General features: G+C 34.7%; 3 protein-coding genes across 5 annotated transcripts in view; 1 reads left to right on the top strand and 2 right to left on the bottom strand.

Annotated features, from left to right (window-relative positions):
- Nucleotides 1-27,670, top strand: part of LOC105206967 — an 86,204-nt gene that overhangs the window by 35,526 nt on the left and 23,008 nt on the right. The gene's annotated exons all lie outside the window — the stretch shown is intronic.
- On the bottom strand, nucleotides 255-16,635 carry LOC113005993. 3 transcript variants are annotated; one of them, XR_005574751.1, is made up of 8 exons: nucleotides 16,126-16,635; nucleotides 15,704-15,788; nucleotides 14,995-15,240; nucleotides 9,882-10,270; nucleotides 9,587-9,793; nucleotides 8,621-8,950; nucleotides 795-970; nucleotides 255-713 (listed from the first exon to the last, which is right to left on the bottom strand). XR_005574751.1 is itself a non-coding variant. In XM_039449064.1 (7 exons), the coding sequence occupies exons 3-7, from the start codon at nucleotides 15,223-15,225 to the stop codon at nucleotides 7,411-7,413; spliced, it is 1,194 nt and encodes a 397-aa protein (XP_039304998.1). In that variant the 5' UTR covers nucleotides 15,226-15,240; nucleotides 15,704-15,788; nucleotides 16,126-16,269; the 3' UTR covers nucleotides 7,247-7,410. The 3 variants fall into 3 exon arrangements, 2 of the variants coding, with proteins under 2 accessions (XP_039304998.1, XP_039304999.1); XM_039449064.1 differs by lacking the exons at nucleotides 255-713; nucleotides 795-970 and adding an exon at nucleotides 7,247-7,447 and having other exon boundaries at nucleotides 16,126-16,269; XM_039449065.1 differs by lacking the exons at nucleotides 255-713; nucleotides 795-970 and adding an exon at nucleotides 7,247-7,447 and having other exon boundaries at nucleotides 9,882-10,102; nucleotides 16,126-16,267.
- On the bottom strand, nucleotides 5,023-6,262 carry LOC120357728. Its single transcript, XM_039449066.1, has 2 exons — nucleotides 6,067-6,262; nucleotides 5,023-6,014 (listed from the first exon to the last, which is right to left on the bottom strand). The coding sequence occupies exons 1-2, from the start codon at nucleotides 6,256-6,258 to the stop codon at nucleotides 5,883-5,885; spliced, it is 324 nt and encodes a 107-aa protein (XP_039305000.1). The 5' UTR covers nucleotides 6,259-6,262; the 3' UTR covers nucleotides 5,023-5,882.

Below are 27,670 nucleotides of genomic sequence, written 5' to 3'. Positions count from 1 at the left end.
AAAGGTTGGTTTATAATAGCCGTAATCGTAAAAAATTGGTCAATCATAGTTGATTTATAAAAGAATAATCGATTATGATTGGTCAATTTCTTAACGGCTATTATAAACTAACTTTAAGACTAAGTATAGAATTTAGACTCAAAGGCATTCTTAGTAACTTCCTATATCAAAAAAAGAAAGATTAGTTTATGTTTACCCATTACGCAATTTTATAAAAAAATAGGGAAAATACAGTACGCAGGAAAACAATTCTGAACCTTTAATAAAAATTTTTGTTTATTTTTAAAAGAGTTTGGTATTCCATTGTGTTATCATTAAGTTTTCCTCTCTGTGGTGTTACTACAGAACCACTAACGCTGAACATTCGTTCAACCGATGCACTACTGGGCAGTGCCGTGTTATATTTAATAAAAAATTTTTTTATTCTGGGATAATCGTTCAACATATTTACATGCAAAGCGTTTGATTTTAGGAAACGGTACAATTCCTCTTGTAAGGATTCAACTTCCTTAACTTGTTTATTGAAATCGAAAAAGTCGTCATTATCTTCAGTAACATTTGGGGAACTGTCATCAGAACTATTAACTCCTAACAAGTCTTCTAAATAACCTTTAGCCACTTTTTTTCTCTCTCCATGTAACCAGTTTAATTTAAATTTTGGGTGTAGGCAACTTGCGACGATCAATTCCTTTTTTTCGAATAATGTGGAAAATCTAAAATTTAAAATATAATGAAATAAAAAAATTTTTTTTTGAAAATAATTGTTAATAAAATTAATTTATGTATTAAGTTACCTTTTATTTAAACCTTCTTGAATAGCTGTGATTAGTGATTGACAATGTATAAATCCGCTTTTATCAAATTTTTCTAATCTTTCTTGTAATGTTTGCAAGACGGGCAATAAATATCCCATATACATTCCCGATTCTTTCTGTAATATGTCTATGGCCCGTGCCAAAGGATCCATAATCTAAGTTAAGGAAAAAAATAAGGAAATATATATTCCACTAAATTTACATATTATTATTTAATATACCTGACAGTACTCTTCTATGAATTTAATTTCATCTTCTGTTAATCTTTGCAAATCGCAATGATCAAAACATTGATTGACTTTTTCAGAATTATTTTTTAATAACTTTATTAGTTGCGTTAAGGGGATGCTTAACATGGTCCTTTTTTACCGACTAAACACGATTAATTTTTGCAGACAAAATTCTTGTAATTGCATTTACAGATTTCAAAATCCTTCTCGTCAATGAAAGTATAGACATTAATGGACCTCATAGTAATTCACTTTATGCCGAAAACGTTGAATTTATATCTTTTTTATCTAATCTTAACTGGCTCTGTAATCTAGAGTGTCAACGGGTGCCAAATATTCGCTTCATACAAATATTTAACGGTCTTTTCGTATAAAGTGAGTGTACTATGAGTTCCAAATTAGATGCCGGAACAACGTAGATTTTTCAAAATTTGGCTTAGAAGTCTAAAAAAAAAGATTTTTGTCTGCAAAAATTTGTGAGCATATGTCCGGTCCGATGCCGGTATATCTCAGCTGATTGCAGCAGAAGAAAGAGAAAATTAGTTGCCCTGTATTTTGACAGATGGCAGTGTTCAAGTCGGACGAAGCAATCGATCTGTTTATCGATCGATTGGATTGAATCTAAGCTAAGCGATAATAGGTTAGGTTTCCTGTCAAATACAACTCTGCAAGCAGATTATCTGCTTTGGCTTGAACTTCTTGGCATTCTGCGTTTCGAAATTCACTGTTAGTACTAGAAATCTATAGTTTCGTATACTGTAGACGTTACCTATAATGTAGTTTTACAATACTAACAGTGAATTTTGAAACGCAACCGTAATACAAAAATAAATAAAGGATAGACTTTTTTAGAGTTGATTATTTTGTAGGGTAGATTCGGAACATCAACTGCATGATCTCATACCTTTCTCATAAATTTATTCATTTTTAGAATACAGATTTCACATGTCAAAGCTTGAACATTTTATACAGAACACTTATTAGAAAATGTTAATTTTTTAAATTCCCTCTTTATTTTTTTTAAACGTGCACTATCAATTTTTTGCTCTGGACGCAGAACCTGTCGTCTATTTATGACATCCATTTTTCAAAAGAAATATATTCATTACACAAAATTAAAGAGTAAATGACAAAAGTATCATAAATTAAGTATCAGGCTATACACCATTTATACATTTACAGATATGTACCGTAGAAATCTTACCATTCGAAAGTTCGCGGATCGTATACAGTTACGCTATATACTTGGTACGAGAGATTATTGCATCTCATTACAATAAAAATCATTACGAATTGATTGATTCATAATAATTCATGCTCTTAGATTTCGTAGAATCTAAGAGCACGATTGATACATCAGCACATATGACAAGTGCACGCACACTTTGCGAGGATCCCACCGTGCGCATTACTTAGTAAATTCATACGAATGGCAAATTGAAAACCGAATATGGTGCATAGTCTGATACTGACTACAGTTTTCGCTAAAGATAACATAAAGTAAAATAAGAAAAGTATAAAGAAAGAAACTCATTTATACATAGTTTTTATTTCTATCGATTTTGATGAGTAAATATTTTTATTTTATGAATAAATATTTTCAATACAGATACATTATTATTATTATTACACATGTGTATAACCGACTATTCAAGCATTCTTGAGAAAATGATAAAATACTTTCAGCAGCTATAGTATCAATACGGAAAAAGAATTGTAAACGGACCTCTCTGAGGATGTTTATGATTCTTGACTGTTATGCTGAAGATTTCAGGTTCGATTCCTCGGGACAAGATTTTTTTTTGTAAAGTGTAGTATTAAAAAAAATCAATAAATTCAAAAATGCTTCTCTACAATTATATTAACTTCAATTTCGACACAAAAAATATGTCACAATTTTAATACTTTTTTTGACGTTCCTCATTGTAAATTTTTATGGCGACTATATCTTTTGTATTCTTGAGAAAATTTAATTGAATTGATAATAAAAGAGCGTTTATAAACTTACTAATATTTTTTAAAAATTGTTATATATATAAGTTGTAAAAATAATTTTTATATCATACTAATTTGACACAATTGTGTCAAAATGACATTAAAATGAATCGTAATTGATTGAAAAGTGACTTTTAATGATCATTATGTAGTCACTTTGATGTCATTTTGATGTCGTGATGACTCCTTGTTCTGCTTGGGTAGTTAATGTTTTTCCACGCATGCAAACTAGTAATTCTTCTTCGTAATGTTACTATAGGTGCTAGAAATATTTTATTATTTTCTCGAGAATGCCTAAATAGCCGGTTCTATGGTTTTGCTGTATGTAGTAAATTTACGAATGAATACTACATAATCATGAAATTTTTGATTAGAGATCGCCGAGTCCCCGCAATATTGAAAAATTTTTGTCCCATAGCCAACAAAAACGAGAATATTTTTTAGTAGAAAAACCCTAATAGGATGTAACAAAGCGCCTAGAACGGCGCTCCGTGCACGCTAACTATCGTCGACCAATACACGTGTACTCGATCGACATCCGTAACGGCGAGGACACCGCGGTTGTCATAAGTCTATGTCACATCATGCTTTCTCTCTCGACCCAGCGTCAAGTAAGAAAGATGCGTGAAGAGTTCTACTGTCTTTTTCTTTCTCAAGCAGTCTATTCTTCTCGACCTATCCTCTTCTGTCTCGAGCGTTCTTGATTTCTCTCATTACAAGCCGGCAACACTGCACAAGCCGGCAACACTGCACAGCTTAGCGAAACGATTTCAGATTTTCTTGTCGCGGATCAGAGTTGCAACGCGCGCGCGCGCGCGCACGCACGCGACGTATTATTCTATATACATTTTTTACTTTTATATATATATATATATATATATATATATATATATACATATATTATATATTACATATATTACATATATTACATATATTAGTAGGAAAATCTCGATAGGACAACATTTATTATATTATATGACAATAAAATCTTGCATAACAATTTTAATCAGCAATTATGTAGGTACATTTAGAAAAATAGATGTAAAAGTATTGACGTTTTGTAAAGCATTGATAACTGCTGATGTAATTTCAAAATAGTATTTTGACAAAACTATGACAATATATATCAATTTTATATCATGATATATTTACAAAATTAGGAAAAAATTGATAAAAAATATAGCTACGTTATGGATGAAGCACTTATAAATATAATCCATATACATGTTTACAAAAATGCTTAATTCTTTCAAAATTACCATTGTAAGAATAATGCAGTATGAAATATATTACAATTTAGTATTGAAAAAATAAAGAAATTAAAAAATGCTTTATTTGTATTAATTAAATGGAAATTGGACATAGAACATATGTAAAAATTGTAACACTTCTTTTGACGTTCAAACACCCATTGTAAATTTTCATGGCAAATACATCTTTCGTGTTTTTTAAATTTTAATTCGATTGGTAATAGAAAAGCATTTTTAAATTTTCTAACATTTTTTCATAATGACTTACTTAGTGTTAAATAATTAAAAATAGTTTAAAAAATACATGTAACAATTTTAAAAATTCCCACTAACTTTTATATAATTCTACGTACATTATAAATAATTATATGTACGTATGTATAAAGAATAATTTTTTTACAATTTTTACAATATCTGTGATTTCATTTGTCACATTCTTCACTAATTTATATATATATGAATAATTGTAAAAAACATTATTTTTGATACATCCGTAAAAACAACTATTTATAATGTATGTAGAATTATATAAAAGTTAGTAGGATTTTTTAAAATTGTTATGTAACGTATATTTTTTAAACTATTTTTAAATATTTAACACTAAGTACGTAATTAGAAAAAAATATTAGGAAATTAAAAAATTCTTTTCTATTATCAATCAAATTAAAATTTTTCAAAAACACGAAAAATGTATTTGCCATGAAAATTAACAATGAGTGTTTGAACGTCAGAATAAGTGTTACAATTTTTACATATGTTTTGTGTTCAATTTCAATTTAATTAATAACAGAACAGCATTTTTTAATTTCTTTATCTTTTTCAATACTAGATTTACAAAAAAAAAAATTGTCCTAAGGGATCAAACTTGGAAACTTTCGGCGTATAAGCCACGCATTTTACTATAGAGCTACATGCCCAACTTGACACGTCTTTTTTCGTAACGGTACTATAGGTGCTAAAAGTATTTTACTATTTTCTCAAGAATGTCTGAATTGTACTACAATTTGTATGAAAATTACAATCCTACTGCCGCAACGCGCGAGCGTGTACTGCCACTCTAGTAGTATGGCATCTGATGGCATCTTTGCGGTGTGCTTCATGCCGTTTGTCGCTGGTAGAGTTCTTTTTACACGTACGTCTGAGTATTCGTGAGTAACCCGCAGTGAAATAAACGTTCAGACAATATAGTTGTTATCGTTGCATGGTACGGATTAAGATAATTTACTCCGCGCGTACTTCTGAGCATCATCTCTTTCTCCTCCCCCCGCCCCTCTCTCTCTCTCTCTCTGTCTGTCTGTCTCTGTCTCTTTCCTGTCTTTCTTGTTTCTTTCACGTCTCCATCGTGACGCGTTGTCACTCGTGGTCACTCGCATTCACCGTATCGTTCCCGCGCAATAGTTTGAGGTTATAATGTAGAGGCAGTAGTCAGTTCGTACCACAATAGTGGGCGACCACGACAACGGTAGCGGTAGCGTCGTCGTCGTCGTCAGTGATAATAAGAATAGTGGACGACTACGACAACGGTAACGGCAACGTCGTCCTCGTCGCCGTCGTCGTCGTCGTTAGTGTTGGTGATAATAGCTAGTGAACGACTATGACAACAGTAGCGGCAGCGGCAATGGCGACGTCGTCACCGTCGTCATTGTCAGTGATAGTGATAATAGTGGACGACCACGGCAGCGGCGACAGCGACGTCGCCAGTGATAGTGATAATAATGGACGACCACGGCAGCGGCGACGGCGACGTCGCCAGTGATAGTGATAATAATGGACGACCACGGCAGCGGCGACGGCGATGTCGTCATCGTCGTCGTCGTTGTCGTCGTCAGTGATAGTGAGAATAGTGAACGACCACGACAACGGTTGCGGCAGCGTCGCCGCCGTCGCCGTCGCCGTCGTCGTCGTCATCGTCATCGTCACCGCCGTCGCCGTCGCCGTTGCCGTCGTCGTCGTCGTCGTCATCGTCATCGTCGCCGTCGTCGTCGTCATCGCTGCCGCCATTGCCGTTGCCGTCGTCGTCGTCATCACTGCCGCCATTGCCGTTGCCGTTGTCGTCGTCGTCGTCGTCGTCGTCATTGATAGTGATAATAGTGATCGACCACGACAACGGTAACGGCAACGTCGTCCTCGTCGTCGTCGCCGTTGTCGTCGTCGTTAGTGCTGGTGATAATAGCTAGTGAACGACTACGACAACGGTAGCGGCAGCGGAGGACAACGGGAAGCCGCCGTATCGTCTGCGAAGACGAACTACGTTATGTAAGAAACCTATAATGAGATATCAAAAGGTTTCTTGCTCCATAGACCGGTAAACCGTTCTAATTATAATTACATTTGTAATTACTGCCAGAGGCGTTTTGTGAGCTGGCTTGTTATAACAAAATGCCACAGCTGTAAATCGTGCTGTGGATAGTTATAAACAATTTTTGATTATTGCCAGAGGCGTTTTGTGAGCTGGCTTGTTATAACAAAATGCCACAGCTGTAAATCGTGCTGTGGATAGTTATAAACAATTTTTGATTATTGCCAGAGGCGTTTTGTGAGCTGGCTTGTTATAACAAAATGCCACAGCTGTAAATCGTGCTGTGGATAGTTATAAACAATTTTTGATTATTGCCAGAGGCGTTTTGTGAGCTGGCTTGTTATAACAAAATGCCACAGCTGTAAATCGTGCTGTGGATAGTTATAAACAATTTTTGATTATTGCCAGAGGCGTTTTGTGAGCTGGCTTGTTATAACAAAATGCCACAGCTGTAAATCGTGCTGTGAATAGTTATAACCAAATATCGGAGGCGTTTGAACTATCTAATTATGACACAATACTATAAGTGTTTATCATACGCATATAATTTTTATAAAACGCTGTACTTCATTGTACTACTTCTCTTCTCTTTTTGTTATGTAACAAAAAGAAATAGAGTATCTGTCTAATAGAGCTCATGTGAAAATAGAAGAGAAACAACGCTTATATGATAAATGTCGATAAAAATGTTGGTATTATCGATATTTATCATTTTTAGTTCTGCAGAGATCCGCAGATGTCGCATTTAGTTCCACAGAAGGCCGCAGATGTCGCAGGACCATTAGAGTCTAGACCGACCTCGATTGAGTTCGCCGGTCACTTTAGCATCCCCTTAAGCAATCGAAGGTAGAGTTCCACCTAGCAAAATAAAGATTTGAAAATAAGATAAAATCATTTAATCAACAAACAAGAGGTAGAAGAGAAGGTATTATCCCCACATGTACATTTTAAGCAATGACAAATAACATAATTTGTTAATCATTATTTTATATTGAATTTTAAGTTAAGATTACATTTATCAAAGCGTTGTTTAATAGATTCTAAACTCAAAGTTATGAAATATTTATTACATTAAATATGATTTATTAAAAATATAGTTTTATATAAATATGATTTATATAAAACACAGCATGTCGAAAAAGAAAAGAAGTAATATGAGCCACCTTGAAAATAAGTTTAAAAATTGGTTTAAAAAAATAGTTTTTTGTTACAAAATTATATATTTTTTATTTTCCTAAATTAGAATTTTCTTGCATTCAGAAATATTAGTCATTTTATTCTTGTATAACATTAAACAACAAGGATAAAATGATATTTCTAGTGTTTCTGAACGTAGCTCTGTAGCTGTAACAATCGATTTATTGAATAATTATTTCAATATGACAATCTCGATGATAGCCATATTACTATCTACCATGCTTATACATATGATTGTATTAACAAAATGCTACGCTATTATTTAAAATTGCGTAATTTGCAAGAAAGCTAAATAAAAAATTAAATAACAAAACAAATACTTGAGTTTACATAATTCGTGATAATACGCTCGAGTTTGAAAAGAAAGTATACGTAATTAAATCTTGAAAGTTTTAAACTGCTTAAAAGTAAAAATGCCTTATAACAAATGTCAATTGTGTATTGAAATATTAACATCATTACATAACTACAGTCTACTAAACAAATAATTTCATTAAGTAATTACTAGAACTCGTCCTATTAATGAAGATAATACGAGTGGCTATTATATCTATATAATATCATCTTCTCTAACTGCTTTTATTATTTCGAGGCAAAATATATTTCTATTTAGTGATTAATAACAACGCATTGAGAAATAAAAATATCAATAAATGTGATTAATATCGAGAAAAAAGAAAAAGAAAATCAAAATAAAACTTATTCAGTTTAACAGCTAATGAAAAAAGATCTAATGTTTTTTCCTTTTGATATAATAAGAAAACATATCTAAACAAGTTCTAAAACCGAATAAGTTTCATATTTTTTATATTTCATAATAAGCAAGCTTTTTACCTGGTAATAACGGGAGTTTTTAAGTATACACCACAAATTTCGTTTATTTTATCTGCTGTTTGTGTAGATTGGTTTTGTTTATTCCACAATTTTACTAATTTGGCAAATGTCACTCTATGTTTTTTCTTGTATACAGCATCGCTGTCTAAAGCTTTCTCAGAATCTTTCACTGCGACAAGGTTCAAAGTGTGGCTGACACATCTATGATGTAGTGGAAGTGTCAATAAATTTTCTGCATCTACATTTTCTACATCGTCCACATTTAAAAGATCACTTAAACCATGAAACACTTCCTCAAAGTCCTCATCATCTTCACTTTTCTTAAAATATCTGAAACGAATTAAAGTTTGCAAATTATATTAAAACATTTCATCTGTTAATTACATATTAATAATTATATGTTACTTAATTATATTTTATTTATAGTAATTATACTCTTTTTTATGCTTTAAAGTAGAAGTTTTTATTTTAAAATGATTTTAACAAGATTGTTGTATGATTTCTTTTCACGAAGTTATAATAGTTTAAAAAGAAACAGTCTAGACATGTTTATATCTTTTTTTGTCAAAGAGATTTCATATTAATGTTAATCAAATTTTTTTGTGTATTTATATTATATTAGTACATATATACTGTATTAATATAATATAAATACATAAAAAGTATTAATTACATATAAAAAATTTTAAATATATATAAAAGTAGAGAAAGGACGGCAGTCGTGAAATATACGAAGTGGTGGAATATCATGATATTTCGTATAATTTACCTTGAATTCTAAAAGTTCGTTAAAATTACTTCGTTATTCAAACGTTGTAAGATGATTATTGGTTATTAGTGTTTTGTTAAGTTATTGTCAAAAAACAAAATAGTATTCCACGATTCCTCCTTACCTTTTATATTAATACATTTTCTTAAATGGTAACAATTTTTTAAGGTATACAAAAAATATATTTAAAAGCTTACTGAAAGGCTTTGACAAAATTTGATCCGTTGTCCGTTGTCATGCAACATATTTTGTTTTGAATATGATACTCCAAAAAAATCGAATAAATTGCATCAGCTAATATGTCATATGTATGTCGTCCTTTCAGCCTTCGACAAGCTAATGCAGCTGATTGTCGAGAGAGAGTATCAGGATTAATCCAATGGATTGTTATTCCTAAGTAACTTCTATAAATTTTTATTTTAATTATTTAACAAAATAATATAATTACAATATAAATTAATATAATAAATTATATACACTAGTTATACACACTTTTTCGCCTTGCTCCATAAATCTGCCGTTGTCGCAACTATTTCTATTTCTGTTAATTTTTTTTCTAGGGTACTCTTCATTTCAAGATACGTTTGACAAAGTTTTTCTTTTAATGTTTTCCTGCACATTATACGAATATGTGAAGAAACTCCAATTCTTAAGAAATTAATGAATGCTGGACTATCAATAGTGGAAAGGGGTTGAATGTCTTCGATAATAAACTGTAATATAGCTTTATCAAATATATTTTGAGTAATCTTTGAGCTCCCAGAGCCCCACTTTTCCAATACATGACACTTATTTGGAATATTGGCATTTTCATCTTTATTTGGACGTTTCAAATTAACTTTTGTCTCATCTATTTTTTTCAATATATGTTGATGTTTTGCCTATTAATTAAACACACACACACACACACATACACACACATATACACACACACACACACACACATATATATATATATATATATATATATATATATATATATATATATATATATATACAGGGTGCGAGAAAAGTTCCGGGATGGCAAAATATCTCGAAAACTAAGCATTTTAGGAAAAAGTGTTTCAGACAAAAGTTGTAGGGTTTCAAAAGATCTATTTACTGATCCTATCAGTTTGACCTTAGATGGCGTCGCCAAGGTCAGATCGAAATTATATTAACATTTTTAAACGGAACTGCCTACTTTTTATTACATATTTTTGTAGCTTATTTCAAGACCTTTCCAAAACACTATAAACAAATGTATTTTCGTTAAGTATTATTTGAGTTGTGAAGCTTGAAAGTTACAGTACATTACAGCTTCCAAGCCTCACAACTCGGAAAATACTCAACGAAAATAAACTTTCTTGTAGTGTTTTGGAAAAGTCTCGAAATCGATTACAAGAAAATGTAATAAAAAATATGCAGGGTGTTCAAAAAGTTTTGGACCGGTTGAATATTCCGGACTTTTTGAACACCCTGCATATTTTTTATTGCATTTTCTTGTAAATGATATTGTGACCTTTCCAAAACACTACAAGAAAGTTTATTTTCGTTGAGTATTTTCCGAGTTGTGAGGCTTGAAAGCTGTAATGTACTGTAAATATCAAGCTTCACAATTGGAAAAATACTTAACGAAAATACATTTGTTTATAGTGTTTTGAAAAGGCCTTGAGATAGGCTATAAGAATATGTAATAAAAAGTAGGAAGTTCGATTTAAAAAAGTTAATGTGATTTCGATCTGACTTGGCGACGCCATCCAAGGTCAAACTGATAAGATCAGTAAATAGATCTTTTGAAACCCTACAACTTTTGTCTGAAACACGTTTTCCTAAAATGCTTAGTTTTCGAGATATTTCGCCGTCCCGGAACTTTTCTCGCACCCTGTATATACCGGGTGTCCCAGACCACCCGTCCCACCCGATTTTTTCGTAAACGCGACATTTTAAAGAAAAATGTTTCAGACAAAAGTTGTAGGGTTTTAAAAGATCTATTTACTGATTTTATCAGTTTGACCTTGGATGGCGTCGCCAAGGTCAGATCAAAATAACATTAACTTTTTTAAATAGGACACCTCATTTTTGGTTCCAGAATCTAATAGCTGGTGTCAAGACCTTTCCAAAACACTATAAGAAAGTTTATTTTTGTTGAGTACTTTCCGAGTTGTGAGGCTTGAAAGTTACGGTGTACTGTAACCTTCAAGCGTCATAACTCGGAAAGTCCTTAACCAAAATAAACTTATTTATAGTGTTTTGGAAAGCTCTCGAAATCGACTACAAGAAAATGCAATGAAAAATATAAGCAGAGGACACCGACTTCGCCCATGGTATCACGTCGAATAATGCTTTCTCTCTCGACCCAGCGTCGAGCGAGGAGGATGCACTATCGTAAAGCCCCCCACCACTTTCCGCCCGCACCCCGATCGTCGCCGCGCAACCTAGACACACGTACGAGCGCGGCTCCGCGTGTGTGCGGCAGCCGAGCGCTAGCGTCGAGAGACACCATTTCTGCCGGTGCGTGTACCTATAGTCCTACGCGTAGAGTTTTGAAGATACCTAATTACCGAGATCTCTAACATTCGGTACAGCTCTATGATGCCGTTTATTCTTGATTTATTAATATTAATCTTCATTTAATGTTGATTATTGTAGCAATAAAGTAATTTTCACGAAAAAGCACCCTTACATACCACTCCTAAAAGTCATTGCTTAGAATTCATAATATTACGCAACTCGTCACCAATTCACGTTTTCTAATAAGCAACCCGGTCGTAAGCGTAATTTGTAGTTATGCCTTACCCGAACGAAGAAGCTGCGTTAATGATGTCAGTTTTGGGTAGAGCTGGAAGTTTTCGAGCAGCTGAAATAATGTGGCGAAATGAATATCCCGATCATACACCACATTCGCGCAAAGTTTTCAGTCGCTTACAACGTCGAATAATTGTAAAAGGTATTGTTCAGCCGGATCATAATAAGGGAAGGCAAATTCATCGATCAGTTCGTTCAGTAAGAGCACCTGATGTAATTGCATCTGCCTTTGTAACCCCGAATGATTCTTTAAAGCGACGAGCAAGAGATAGTGGAATAAGTCGAAGCACGATCAGTCGAATTTTTCGTGAAAATTCATTCCATCCATATCGAATGTCACTTCACCAGGCCATGACATTGAACGATCATAGACAAAGACTGATATTCTGTAATTGGATTACTCAACAATTACCTAATTTCCATAGAAGTATTTTATTTTCTGATGAGTGCACCTTTAAAAGTGACGGCGAAATAAACACACATAATTTTCGTTATTGGGCACAAGAGAATCCACATTGGTATCGAGAAATGGATCATCAACGTATCTGGAAAGTCAATGTTTGGTGCGGAATTGTTGATACGCATATCGTGGGACCATTTTTCTTTCAAGAGAATTTAAACCATTTTTTATACGCCGATTTACTCGAAAACGAACTTCCACGTTTACTTGAAGATATTCCACTCCAATTACGTCTAAATATGTGGTTTCAACAGGATGGATGTCCCGCCCACACGTCTGTCATTGCTCGTCATCAACTGAACCGCATATTTCGCGGCCGATGGATAGGTAAACATGGTCCACATAATTGGCCACCACGATCACCGGACCTAATTTTAGATTATTATTTGTGGGGACGAATAAAAGACCTTGTATACCGCGAACGACCTACGACTGCAGAAGATATGAAAAACAGAATTCGACAAGTCATTCAGTCTCTAGATACTGACGAAATTCGTCGGGCGACGGATGATTTCCAAAGTAGGGTAACAGCCTGTATAAATGCACGTGGTGGACATTTTGAACATCGAGACTGAACAACATGCGTATGCACAAAGGTGACGGCAAGGGGAACCACCTTATGAAAGCACCCCGACAAAGGTGACGGCGTGGGGAACCACTTTAAAAAAGCACCCCGACAAAGGTGACGGCAAGGGGAACCACCTTATGAAAGCACCCCGACAAAGGTGACGGCAAGGGGAACCACCTTATGAAAGCACCCCGACAAAGGTGACGGCGAGGGGAACCACCTTAAAAAAGCACCTCGACAAAGGTGACGGCAAGGGGAACCACCTTATGAAAGCACCCCGACAAAGGTGACGGCAAGGGGAACCACCTTATGAAAGCACCCCGACAAAGGTGACGGCGAGGGGAACCACCTTAAAAAAGCACCCCGATAAGGTGTAAGTACGATCTTGTTACCTACACGTGGTACACCTTAGGTAACGCTAATACCTACAGGCGGCACCGATTATTTCGTTTTTACATTTTAAAAATGTTACTTTGACTTATACCTTTATGCGCAAGATCGATCTCAAGGTCGAATTCAAGATCATCATCAGGTTGATCCCTCGAAATCATGCAAATTTTGTCTGAGCCATTTTTTTGTACAAGCACATCCCTACGTTTTAAAAGGGTGGGACGGGTGGTCTGAAACAGGTATATTTTTCATTGCATTTTCTTGTAGTCGATTTCGAGAGCTTTCCAAAACACTATAAATAAGTTTATTTTGGTTAAGGACTTTCCGAGTTATGACGCTTGAAGGTTACAGTACACCGTAACTTTCAAGCCTCACAACTCGGAAAGTACTCAACAAAAATAAACTTTCTTATAGTGTTTTGGAAAGGTCTTGACACCAGCTATTAGATTCTGGAACCAAAAATGAGGTGTCCTGTTTAAAAAAGTTAATGTTATTTTGATCTGACCTTGGCGACGCCATCCTAGGTCAAACTGATAAAATCAGTAAATAGATCTTTTAAAACCCTACAACTTTTGTCTGAAACATTTTTCTTTAAAATGTCGCGTTTACGAAAAAATCGGGTGGGACGGGTGGTCTGGGACACCCGGTATATATACACACACACACACACACATATGTAATTAGAAATATATAATAAAAAATTGTATAAATTTTAAAAACTGTTTAAAAAATAAAAAAAATTAATTTTTTTAAGCAGTCACTTTTTACACCTACTATTTTTTTTATATATGACTTAAGTTTGAATGTTTTATTTAATTGTGTAGATTCCATAAAAATTTAAAATTCCATAAAAATATAAAATTTTAATTAAAAAAAATTTTTTTTTAAATATAATCTCCTTTTAGTATCATTTAATTTAATTTTATATCTATTTTAAAACATAAATATTTATTTAAATATCAGTTTTATTAAAAATATTATCAGTTTATTATTATTATATATAACTATTACTATATATGTATAGTATCAGTTTATTATTACTATATATAACTTACAGTATATATTTTCTATGCAAAAATGAGGAACTTATAAATTATTAACTTTCCTATGGCATTTTAAAGCAAAACATTATATTTAAAAAAAATTACGTCATTATAATTCCTATTACAAAATATACTTATGTAACAAAGCAAATATGAGGTATTTTTTATTAATTCAAGGTGTCTAAAATTGAAAATTGATGTGTTTCGTGATATATTTCGAACCCTATTCAAAAGCCCCCTTTTCCATAGCACTATCTAATATTCTAACTTTAGACCGAGTTTATGTGATAATATACGCAAAAATAATTTTAATTTTACGCAAAAAACAAAAATAAGATAATAATAAAATTAACTTACAGTTAAATGTTTTCTTAAGTTTGCTGTTGAAGTTCTGCTAGCATGTATAATTTTTTTTCCAATACAAATTTTACACAAAAGTGCTAAATTTTTCTCATTTCCCAATTCTTCCTGCACCTCAAATGCCTCTGCATATGCTGGCCATGGTATTTTCTCTGTAGTCTCTTTCGAAGACTGTGGGTCTGTTTGCAGTCTCAGTTCTGATGTATTCTCAGCCGTTATTTCGTCCATTATTAGAAGTAAAAACTAATTAAAAAATTAGAAATGAAACAATTAATAATTTTTAACTTAGGTAATTTTTAACATTAGCTAATTATTTTTAAAACATAAATTGAATTTATTTTTTTTTTTTTTTAGTTAAAAATTCATTTATGTAAAAGTAAACAATGTTCAAAAAATTCGATCATTTCCAAATAAAAAATACTTTTCTAATTTTATATAAACTTAATTTATAAAATGATAAATTTATTTATTGATCCATAATTGCCTTGTTATTTTTTAAATATTATGACTTTAAAAAATTATGAAATTTTATATATAATTTAATATTAATGTTTTATAAACTAACTTTTAATTGAAATTAAATTAATTTATTTGTAATACAATGTTTAACTAGTTTAATTTTTGGTTTATGTCAATATTAATGTAATTAAAAATTAATGTTATTAACTTTAAATGAATTTAGTTAAAAAAATATATATTAACTTACCCTGATTCTTATATAAATAAAGCAAAAGTACTTCGAACAGAATGATCTTCTCAATAACGCAACACTAGTAACACTACAGGAATCACTACAGTAGTTACAGGTTATAAGTTATTTACACGTAGATACACGATTGTATGTACGTGTAGGGCCCGGATACGAGTCCGGGATGCTCGTGGAGAATCACTGCGTGTTGTGTGATCGTCTGGCTGGTCTATCGTGTACGTGTGATAATCAGTCAGCAGAGAATTGGTGATTATCACAGTCCGATAGACCAGCCAGACGATCACACAACACGCAGTGATTCTCCGCGAGCATCCCGGACAATCCCGGAATTGTACTTGAATGAATATCCGGGCCCTACACGTACATACAATCGTGTATTTACATGTAAATAACTTGTAACCGTTCACTGTCACGTGTGCCTTTCTAGACAGAACTTTCTTGGATCACATCATCTTCTTCTTCTTCTTTCTTTAATTTGGCACCCGTCTCCTGGGAATAGTCAGAGTGGGGACGATTCGGCCATTAAACAAGGTTATCACTGGTTACGATGGTAGATTATGTGGAATCGGAATACAAAACAATAAATGGGAATACAAAATATAATTAGGCAAAGTCTAAGGAGGATTGCATCAGCAATCCTAACCGCGCTTTTTCACTCTATTACAAACACGCTTACTGGTACGCGGACAACCAACGACTCCCAATTCAAATATTTACCGGATCACATTTCTCTCGGATCACAGAAGCATAGAACATAGAATTGTCACTGCATTGAGCAACAGTGGCTGCGTTCAGCAAACTCAGTAGTTGAGTGAGCGCTCACTGCTATTAGTGTATTCTTTTAGGTCTAACCAATCACATTAAAGCTGCGTTCGAAAACATCAATTAAGTACCCTCATATATATCATTTTATCCTTGTTGTTTACTGATTGTCAAATAAAGATAAAATGATACACGACGCCACTCGGGTGATGTTCGCAAATGCTATCTAAATTGGCAAATAAGTTTGAAATATGTAAAGTAACTATAAAACTAACTATTAATTTAGTTATTAGTTACACAAATAATGTAACTAAGTTAAGTTTATAGTTACAGTTGGAAAAAAGTAACGAAGTTAAGTTACAGTTACCAAAAAAAGGTAACTCTAACTGTAACTTCGTTATAAGTAACGAGTTACTTCCCATCCCTGCATTTAAGTAATCTAATTTGCATTAAATTTTATTATTCTCGGGCGTACATTTATTATAATGATGTAAACTTATTTGAAGATTTCACGGTCATCCCGATATTTGACGGCCGGATGACAGATTAAAATTTGACAAGTTAAATGTAACATAATTAAAGTGACAGAGAGAGAGAGAGAGAGAGAAAGAAAGTTTAAATAGGAATGTGCTGTCCATGTACTTTTGTCAGTCATTTGAGCGCAGGAGGTGCCCCACGGAAACATCCGCGTGTAACAGTAAGTCGCGCCGCCCCTGTCTACCACTGTATCCAACCCGTCATACGCTAATTAATTCTTATTGTAATTTGAAAACTAAGCTCCGGATTTTTGCAAAAGGAAAAATCGTCTCAGAATTCGATTACGAATATGCCAATTTCGGGACCAATATGTTATTTTGAATCACCCTGTATACCTGTGGCATACACGTTAAATTATGGCTAACTTTGTATTGCACCCCAGACACAGTCTAGGTATACCAGTTCCGACACTCCACTTTTTTCGATGGGACAAATTTCCAATGCGCATGCGTTAGTTTGTACCAGAGAAAATGGCTGCTTTTATAACGTAAACAAATAATTCAAAGAACTTCAATCACAGTCAAAAGCTCAAGAATAAAAAAAATAACATCAATTAAACGAAACATGCACACATAACAAAAATTGATCCCAGGAATATCCTGCGGATGTATGTTAAGGGATTTCTAATATCCTGAGGATGTGCTTAGATAAATTTAAGAGATCCTAAGGATATCCTGTGGATGTCTAAATGTCCGTTATATAGAGTCCTAGGATATCGTAATTCAGATATCCTCAGGATGTCTTTGGATAATTAAATTTGATCCCGAGGATGTCCAATGGATGTCTTAAAATAACTTTTAGGACTTTCTAATTTTAGGAATTTTTCCAAAATATTTACATTAATATTATTACACCACATAATTCCAATGAACAAAACAATATTTTTGTAACATTTTAAAAAACATTTTTCGCAAAAAAGGTCTTGGGAATTTTTTTTCGGAAATTCGGCGGTCACCCATTCAAGTTGTGACCGCGGTGGATGATGCTTGACTTCTACGACTGCTGCAAACCGGATTCCTCGTGATGATCTGTGAACACTTTATACTAATACGTTTATATAACTGATAGATTAGGTGAATATATATTATTAAAAAGATTGTTCGGTATTTATAATAAGCTTCGAAGTTACTCATAAGTCGTGATTACTATAAATAGAATTTATTTTTCTTTGCGTCCATTGCCAAGCGCGCTATGCTTAAGTTTCCCGCGCCCTCTAGTCTTCGCTCACACACGGGCCCGTTATCTTCGCGGCTCTCCGGTAGCCTTCGTTCGCGCTCGGCTCTCGAGACGCTCTCTCTGCAAGAAGCCGTCCGACAGATCGGATCGTTTTACGCCGGCTGTGAGTAATTTCTCGATTGAGATGTAAGTGCTCGTTCTAGTGTGCTCAATTAATAAAGAAAAACTAAGAGAACGTCAGTCTCTCGGCCACGTTTATTGTGACGGCCTATTTATCCCGCAAGCCAACGTGGAGCGCATCTACGGCGCAATCTACAAAGATGAACCGTACAATTAAAGCATATTATTTATATAAATATATATAAAATTATAGTTTTTTCAGTGATTTTTACAAATGCAAAATAGCATCTGAAATAACTTCGGTTATTTGTTTAAATAAGAATGTAATTAGAAATATATTCCAATATAATACAATAATTAAATTAAATATGAAAAAATTGTTATTAAAAAAACATTTAAAAAACATTTAGAAATATTGCTTGCTCATTGGGATGTAAATCGAGGTTTTTTTCATCCATGGACTTTTTTTATCTATCGATAATATTGACGTTTCTCAATAGTACTATTTAAGATAGAAATTTGGAACTCTAAAATCAAAAGAGCAAAAACACAAGTTTTAAATAGTTAATGTACGCTATTCAGAAACTTAAGTATTTACATATAGCTAAATGGAATAATCTCGTAGATGTAAAAATCATAGGAGTTATCAAAATCATACACGTTTGACGTGATTATAATCCAGAAGGCAAATTTCTTAGGGACGTCCTAAGGACGTCTATGAGATATTGTAACGCTTTAAACTTATCCCATTCACGTCCTTGGACATTCAGAACGGATTTAGGATCGTCTTGAGGACGTTTCGTGCTGTTAGGGTTTGTATATTGTTAGTAATATAAAAAATTTTTTTCTCAGATCAGAATAAGATATACTAAGGACTTTAATGTCAATTACAAATATCCTAAGGACATCCTATGAATGATTTTACATTTTGGATCAGAATAGGATCAATCCGATCAAAATAGGATATCTTAAGGAGATTCATTGCTATGTGGGTGTGTACGTATTATAATTAGAAATAAATAGTATTATTAAACGTAATCAAAAATTTTTGTATTATTGTTATACAGGGTGTTTCAGACCACCCGTACACCCCTTTTCTCTTCGCAGGATTAGGACCAATCAAAAATATGTTCAGACGAAAGTTGTAGGGTTTCAAAAGATCTATTCAATGATCTTATCAGTTTGACCTTGGATGGCGTCGCCAAGGTCAGATCGAAATCACATTAAGTTTTTTAAATGGAATACCCTATTTTTGATTCCAGAATCTAATAGCTAGTGTCAAGACCTTTCCAAAACACTATAAGAATGTTTATTTTCGTTGACTACTTTCCGAGTTGTGCGGCTTGAAAGTTACACTACCGCCAACACCATGTAAATAACAATATGATCTGCACAAAATTTAAAGGAAAGGCAATGACGGATTTCCAAACACGGGATATAAGAAGTTACGAACAATTAAAAAGAGAGCTAGAAAATGAATATTTAAGTAAACGAAGCACTGCGCATTTACAAATCGAATTTAACTCACTAAAACAAAAAAGTGGAGAAAGCGCACAAGACTTCGGACGCCGAGTAGATAAACTGGCAATGGATCTGTACGAATCAATGGAAGAGGGCAAGGAGCACACTCAAGAACAACAACGAGCCATTTTAGAAAGCATTAGAGAACAAGTCCTCCATAATTATCAAACCGGATTGCACGAGGATATCAAGCTCCTCGTACGCGCACAGCGATATCCGACGCTAGCCGAAGCGATAACCGGCGCAACGGCCGAGGAAAAAATTAAAGGCCCAGGCAATCGAAATCCGAATTTCTATCCAAGGAATAGATTAGAGTCCCAAAAACAGATCTCCTCGTATAGAAAACCGCAATGCAAAAAATGCGGGAAAACCGGGCACTACGGACAGGACTGCCGTAGTAGCCGATATACAAACCGCTTCTCATTACCGAGACCGGACAATCGTTCTCACATAAATACTTTCGAAAAATATTGCAATCATTGCAAGAAGAAGGGGCACACCCGCAAGGAATGTTGGTGGCTAAACAATCAAAGAGGCATCGCAACGAAAGAAACAAAAACATACCAAAACGGTAAAAATAATAAAACAGAAAAAATACGAGCCATAAAAAACTCGGGCGCACAAAGCAGCGAAGAAGAAGAGAAGGAAGAGCCAAATAAGATAACGTCGCGCAACGCCGCCGCGTATCGAGTATCACACATGCGACACGCGCCAAGGGAAGATACCGGGCTGGATATGATATCGCTGCCGGTAAAAGAGGACCAAAGAAATCATATTGCTTTCTTGTTCGACACAGGGGCAACGATCTCAATTATAAAATTGAAGACATTAAAAGATGAAACTATAACACAAGATGAAAAAATAAAACTAACTGGGATAACAGGCAATTCGATTACTACACTTGGGAAAACGTATCTACATATACAGGTACGAGATGCAAAAATAAGTCATCCAGTATACGTAATTAAAGACAACGAACCTCTAGAGTACGATGGAATACTCGGGGCCGACTTTGTCAGGAAAAATAATATGACATGCGATTATGGATCGAGAAAAGTGACCATTGGCCAAACAAGCTTCAACTTATTTCCATATCGAAGGATAATACTAAAACCACGAAGCGAAACTATCGTACAAGTGTCAACAAACCAAAATAAAATTGGTATAATCAAATCAGAAGAATTAAAAGCAGGAGTCTATATCGGATGCTGCTTGGTAGAACCAAATGAGTTCACGTGCCCCGCGAGTATATTAAATACTATGGAAGAAGAAATAGATATCCAAGCACCACAGATAAAAATCGAGGAATTAATATGTGAAGATACTCTCGAAAAATCAATAAATAAAATCGAGAAGAAAAACGCACCAAAAATTTCAAGAAAAGAGCAAATAAATAACCTCTTGAGAATAAGCCATTTAAATGAAGAAGAGAAGAAAACTCTCTTAAATATTTGCGAAGAATTTAGCGATATCTTCCACTTAGAAGGAGAACGGCTAACGTGCACCTCTAAGGTTTCGCACGAGATAAAAACACGCGCGGATACAGCAAGTGTAAATGTCAGACCGTACCGATTACCCGAAAAACATAAAATCGAGGTAAATAAGCAAATAAAAAACATGCTAGACCAAGAAATAATACAGCCGAGCACAAGTCAATGGAATGCGCCATTACTCGTAGTCCCCAAAAAATTAGATGCGTCAGGCAAACCAAAATTACGCATCGTAGTCGATTTTCGAAAACTAAATGATTTAACAATTGGAGATTCGTTTCCAATACCCAATATCACTGACATCTTGGACCAGCTAGGAAATGCGAAATATTTCTCAACACTAGATTTGGCATCGGGATATCATCAAATCCCAATGTCCGAAAATGACAAACAAAAAACAGCATTCTTGACAGCGCACGGACATTACGAATTTAATCGAATGCCGTTTGGATTGAAGAATGCGCCTGCAACCTTCCAACGCCTAATGAATAGTATTTTGACAGGATTGCAAGGACTAAAATGTCTAGTATACCTCGATGACATCGTAATATACGGTTCGAGTTTAGAAGAACATAATAAACGATTGATTGAAGTATTTAAACGACTACGGAAAAGTAATCTAAAACTACAACCTGACAAATGTGAATTTCTAAGAAAGGAAGTGATATATTTGGGACACATTATAACAGAAAAGGGGATCTCACCAGATCCATCCAAGCTCGAAGCTGTAAGCAAATATCCGACTCCTCGTCGAGTAAAGGAAATTCAAGCTTTTATAGGATTAGCAGGATATTATAGAAAATTTATAGAAAATTTTTCAAAGATCGCCAAACCGCTCACTAAATTAACGAAAAAAGGAGAAAAATTTGAGTGGACGAACGATCAACAAAATGCATTTGATGCATTGAAAAATAAGTTAATAACGGCGCCCGTACTGAAGTATCCAGACTTCAACGCGGAGTTTATCGTCACGACGGACGCATCAGATTACGCCATTGGAGCCGTACTCTCGCAAGGGATCGTAGGCCAGGATCAGCCGATCGTATATGCAAGCCGAGTGTTAACAAAAGCCGAACAGAACTACAATACGACCGAGAAGGAATTATTGGCCATAGTCTGGGCTGTTAAACATTTCCGACCATATGTATACGGTACAAAATTTAAAATTATCACGGATCACAAACCACTGATATGGCTATTCAATGTAAACGATCCGGGTTCTCGATTAATCAGATGGCGGCTTAAATTAGAAGAATACGATTACGAAATAATTCACAAGGCTGGTAAAATAAATAAGAACGCCGATGCCTTGAGTCGAAATCCGATCCGAACGGACGAGCATATAAACGCGATAAAAGATGACGACGACAAGGAAGGAGAAGACGAAGAAGGACAAGTAAATTACTCCGAAGATGAAAAGGAGAAAATATTATATGAATACCACGATGCCCCCCTCGGAGGACATCAGGGAGTAAAAAGAACTCTTGAGAGAATTAAATTAAAACATCAGTGGCACGGAATGAAAAAATACATAGAAACATATATCGCGAAATGCGAATATTGCCAAAAAAATAAATTAAGGCAAAAAACTAAAATGCCGTTAGTAATAACGGATACGGCTAAAAAGCCATTTGAGAAATGTGCGTTGGATATAGTGGGACCATTAACGGTCACTACATCCGAACATAAATACGCACTAACATTTCAAGACAACTTAACAAAATTCAGCAAGGCAATTGCATTAGTCAATCAAGAAGCAAATACTGTAGCGAAAGAATTCGTAACAAAAATCGTGCTGGAACACCGAATACCCGAAAAAGTTCTCACAGACCAGGGTACAAATTTTACAAGTGAAATTTTTAAAAACACATGTAAACTTCTAAAAATCGAGAAAATTCAGACGACCGCTTACCACCCAGAAACGAATGGAGCATTAGAGCGATCGCACAGAACCTTAGCAGAGTATCTAAGGCATTATATTAATGAAGATCAAACAAATTGGGACGAGTGGTTACCTTACGCAATGTTCACATATAACACCACGCCCCACACAGCAACAGGCTTCACGCCATTCGAATTATTGTACGGATATCAGGCAACCATGCCCACGGCGTTAACAAAACCGCCAAAACAAGAATATACATACGATGATTATGCACAAGAAGTGCGAGAACGAATAAGAGCCTCAAATCAAGTGGCAAGAGAAAAATTAAAAGAAGAAAAACAAAAAGCAAAGCTCCAATTTGACAAAAAAACCAACGAAGAAAATTTTCGAATAGGAGATCAAGTACTACTGTTTGATGAAACCCTACGACGAGGAAGATCGAAAAAACTTGACTCGAAATGGACAGGACCGTACACTGTGATCAAGAAACACAGTGACATAAATCTTACGATAAAGAAAGGCCGAAAGGAAATACGCGTACACGCAAACAGATTAAAATTATTCATAAATCATTAACGCGACGCGAGCGACAAAAATAAAATAAATACAGAAAAATAATAATAATAATAATAATATAAAAAAGGGGAAAAAATTTATATATACAACTATATACATACTTATATACAAAAGAAAGAATAACGTAAACATAATAAACTCACCAAAAAGATGGGAAAAATCCAATAACCCAGGAGTAATCCACAGTCCAAAAAATTGAAGTATAATCCAAAGGAGAAGAACAAAATAAAACAGAAGTCACTACACTAAACTATAACTAACTGCACTACAAACTAAACGTTTCCTTATACCAAACTACTCAGTCAGAGAGGACCTCGTCCTCGTCTTCCTCCACATCGAAATTGTCCATAACGAACATTGGAGGAAAATCCGGATCCAGCAAGAATTGAACGTTATGTTCACCATTCACTTCTTCGGGAAAGATAAAGTCAATGTTACCGACGTCACCCTCGAAGTCATCGGGAAACTCGTCGAGTATGGGATCATCGGCAAGCTCTCCATCGCCCTCCGACTCATCATCGGAAGGAACGTCTAGGAGATGAGGAAATTCCTCATCATCGCGGACCTCATCACGAACTTCCGCGGCGAAATGCAGCTCTAAGAGCTCGGGATCCACGCCAGGATCCCCGATATCCCCGATAACACCCGTCTCGAGCTCCACATCCGGCTCAGGCACTAAATCAAACATATTCCCTTTATGCAAACCACGTAGCAGTCAAAGAACAACTGAGAAGAAATAAAGAACAGAAGTCGCAAGAAGAAAAAATAATCAAAGCTGAACCAGCAGAATAAAAAATTATCAGAGGAAAGCGACACCAGGTAAAAGAACCTGATAGTCGAAAAGAGAGAGAAAGAGAGTTCAAAGACTTTAGAGAAACTCACCAGAACCTCTCCAGGATCTGCCAGGAAGAGCACCTCCAAAATCAAAATCATCTAACAAAACTGTCTCTGCAGAATGCAGAGAACAATTATCATCAGACGAACTTTCGTCATCCGAGAGTACCTCCGGCCCAGGCTCAGGAAGCACGCCAGGAACCTCGTCAAGTTCAAACGGCTCCTCATAACAATCACACACTGTATCGGGAGGAGAAAACCGATCCCATATATTAATAGGAGATTCCTCCCTAACGACCGAAATTGCCTCAATGTACGGGAGACGAGACATTTTCTCAGACACTCGACAAAAGCGACGAGAAGACTGATAAACCGAGTAAAACATAAAGACGGCACAACCAGTGCCAAGAAGAGGATCCACGGAATAAAATACGATAATATGTAACCGGATGATTACAGGTTATACACCATATGGACCAGCGTACAAGAAACGAAACAAAATCCCACCTTATCAGAAGATGTAAGAGAATCAACGAGCAACGAGCCGTACGAAGTAGAAGAATTCACTCACCATCCAGGAATATATTATGAAAAATTAGGAGAATTACACCCATTAGAATCAACCTGGAAAATAGTTATAGAAATAGACTTTACCTCACTAATAAAACGACAAGAGCAATTACATGATTACATGCAAAAAACAAAAAACATGTGCCAACTACTCGCATTCGCGCACAAAGAAACATGCGACAACCTCTACGAAATAACAAAAAGAGATTTCGAAGAAATAAATAAAAAGATGGAAAAAATAAAATTAATGTACCAACCATCACGGATAGAAAGAAGAGGTATAATTGATGGAATAGGAACCATTGCGAAATTTCTGTTCGGCACAATGGACGCAAATGACGAAAAATTAATTAATGAACAATTAACTTTACTACAAAACGAACAACAGACAATACAACACGCGACGAAAAACCAAATTAAGATACTACAAGAGACAATAGCCCACATAGATAAAACCGAGGAAACAATACAAAAAAATGAAGACCTCCTCGGAAACGTGACAAAAAATTTAAGGCAACAACTAAAATTCAATGACAGACAAAACAACATACACGAACACTTTCTAGTAATCAACGCGATATTAGGAAATTTAAAACGTGACACAAAAGACATAGCAGACTATTTAGTATTAATAAACAAGGGATACTACACCCACAATTAACGCCAGCAACAAGTGTAATAGATAATCTAAAGGAAGCAAACTTGCAATTACCGGAAGGACTTTATTTTCCATTTCGGATTAACATAAATAAATGGTTTGAAATCGAAAAAATAACCACAATAAACGCATACTATAATAACGGTAAAATATTTACGATATTAAAATTTCCGTTAATTTCACACACGGAATATAGCATACTTAACGTAATTGCATTACCTATACCAAGAAATGAAAACCAATATGCAATCATTAAAATAAAAAATCCGGTAATAGCGATTAACACAGAAAAACGCTCATATATTACACTCTTGCAAAACAACTTAAATACATGTAAAAATATAGATAGAAAATACTTATGCGAAGAAAACTTTTCAATACAACGCATAAACACAAGTCCAACATGCGAGATAGAGATATACGTAGAAAATAAAGTACAAAGCGACAATTGCGAAATAAGATACATAACTTCTAATAACACAATTTGGATACCTCTAGGTAATCCGCATTCATGGTTATACTCGACAACAAGAAAACAATCAATAATCATCCAATGTAAAGACCACGGGAAAATAAAGAAAACGATTGAAAATACAGGTAAAATCACATTAAAAAATAATTGCAAATTAATAACACAAGAGGTAACACTACAATCACCTAAAATATTAAACGAGACAAAAATTGAGGCATACATGCCAGATTACAATATTTCATTACCGAAAGAAATAACGCAAGAAAAAATGAATATGTCTCAAATAAAAATAGAGAGAATAGTGCAAGACCATCCAAAATTAAAAAATTTAGAAACTAAGTTAAAAGAATTAAATGAGGGTCTTGACACTCCGTATTTTCAATCAAAAAACTTTATTTACCCTATGGCAACAAGCAGCGTTACCATGTTGATAATCGTAGCAGTTGCAATAGGGATAATATTATATACTGTAAAAAGGAAACGGAGCAAAAAGAGAGAAACGTTAGAATACGAAAACAAGCATTATAATACTTTACCTAGATCAATTTTAAAACGCACACAAAGCACGCGTTTCTAGATACCCAACAAACTAAAAATACTAAATCGATCTAATATATTTTATAAAATGTAAATAATGATAGAAAACTACATGCTTCCGTTTTCTTTCCCGGCGAGGGAGGGGTCTTAAAAGCGAAAAACTCCTTTTCCTCGTTTTTCTTTCCCGGCGGGGGAAGAGTGTTGTACCCTGTACAACTACGATAATTATACGCATAGCAACAGGAAATCAAGATTCCTATTGCTATGCATACATGGTGCGTTCCATAAGTAATGCGACCAATTTTTTCCTGACGCGACGATACACCGCAGCGTGTTCTAACCTGTTGGGAAAGGTGGAGGGGAGTGTTAGCTTCAAAATGCGCCCGGTCTCGGTCGCTTCCGAGCAGCAGGAGAGTCAGGACGTGCATTCCCGTGAACCGCGTTTGAGGTTAACGTAACACGGCGCGATGGATCGTACTGTGGAGCAACGTTACGCTATCAAATTCTGCGTTAAACTTGGAAAGTCCGCCACCGAAACGTTGCCATTAATTCAGCAGGCCTTTGGGAGTGATTGCTTGTCAAAATCACAAGTTTTCCGATGGCACAAGTCGTTCAAGGAGGGCCGAGAGGAAGTCACCGACGAACCCCGCATTGGACGTCCATCAACCTCCCGAATTGACGAAAATGTGACGCGTGTGAGTGATTGTTTAAATTTTGACAGACGGTTGAGCCTTCAATTGATAGCAGAAACTCTTAACATTACGAAAACAACAGTTTTTCGTATTGTAACCGACGATTTAAACATGAAAAAGGTGTGCGCCAAACT

This window comes from Solenopsis invicta, chromosome 5 (assembly GCF_016802725.1).
Source record: "Solenopsis invicta isolate M01_SB chromosome 5, UNIL_Sinv_3.0, whole genome shotgun sequence".
Classification (NCBI taxonomy): Eukaryota; Metazoa; Arthropoda; class Insecta; order Hymenoptera; family Formicidae; genus Solenopsis; species Solenopsis invicta.
This window is presented reverse-complemented; position numbering and strand designations above follow the sequence as displayed.

Excerpts from the sequence above, each read along its gene's own strand:
- LOC120357728 (XM_039449066.1), bottom strand. The coding sequence starts at position 6,258 with ATGACGATGACGACGACGACGACGACGGCAACGGCGACGGCGACGGCG. Across the intron at positions 6,015-6,066 it reads TCGCCGTCGCCGCTGCCGTG|GTCGTCCATTATTATCACTA; the intron begins GTCGTCCATTAT and ends GCCGCTGCCGTG.
- LOC113005993 (XM_039449064.1), bottom strand. The coding sequence starts at position 15,225 with ATGGACGAAATAACGGCTGAGAATACATCAGAACTGAGACTGCAAACA. Across the intron at positions 10,271-14,994 it reads ACTTAAGAAAACATTTAACT|GCAAAACATCAACATATATT; the intron begins GTAAGTTAATTT and ends TTTAATTAATAG. Across the intron at positions 9,794-9,881 it reads TTATGGAGCAAGGCGAAAAA|AAGTTACTTAGGAATAACAA; the intron begins GTGTGTATAACT and ends AAAAATTTATAG.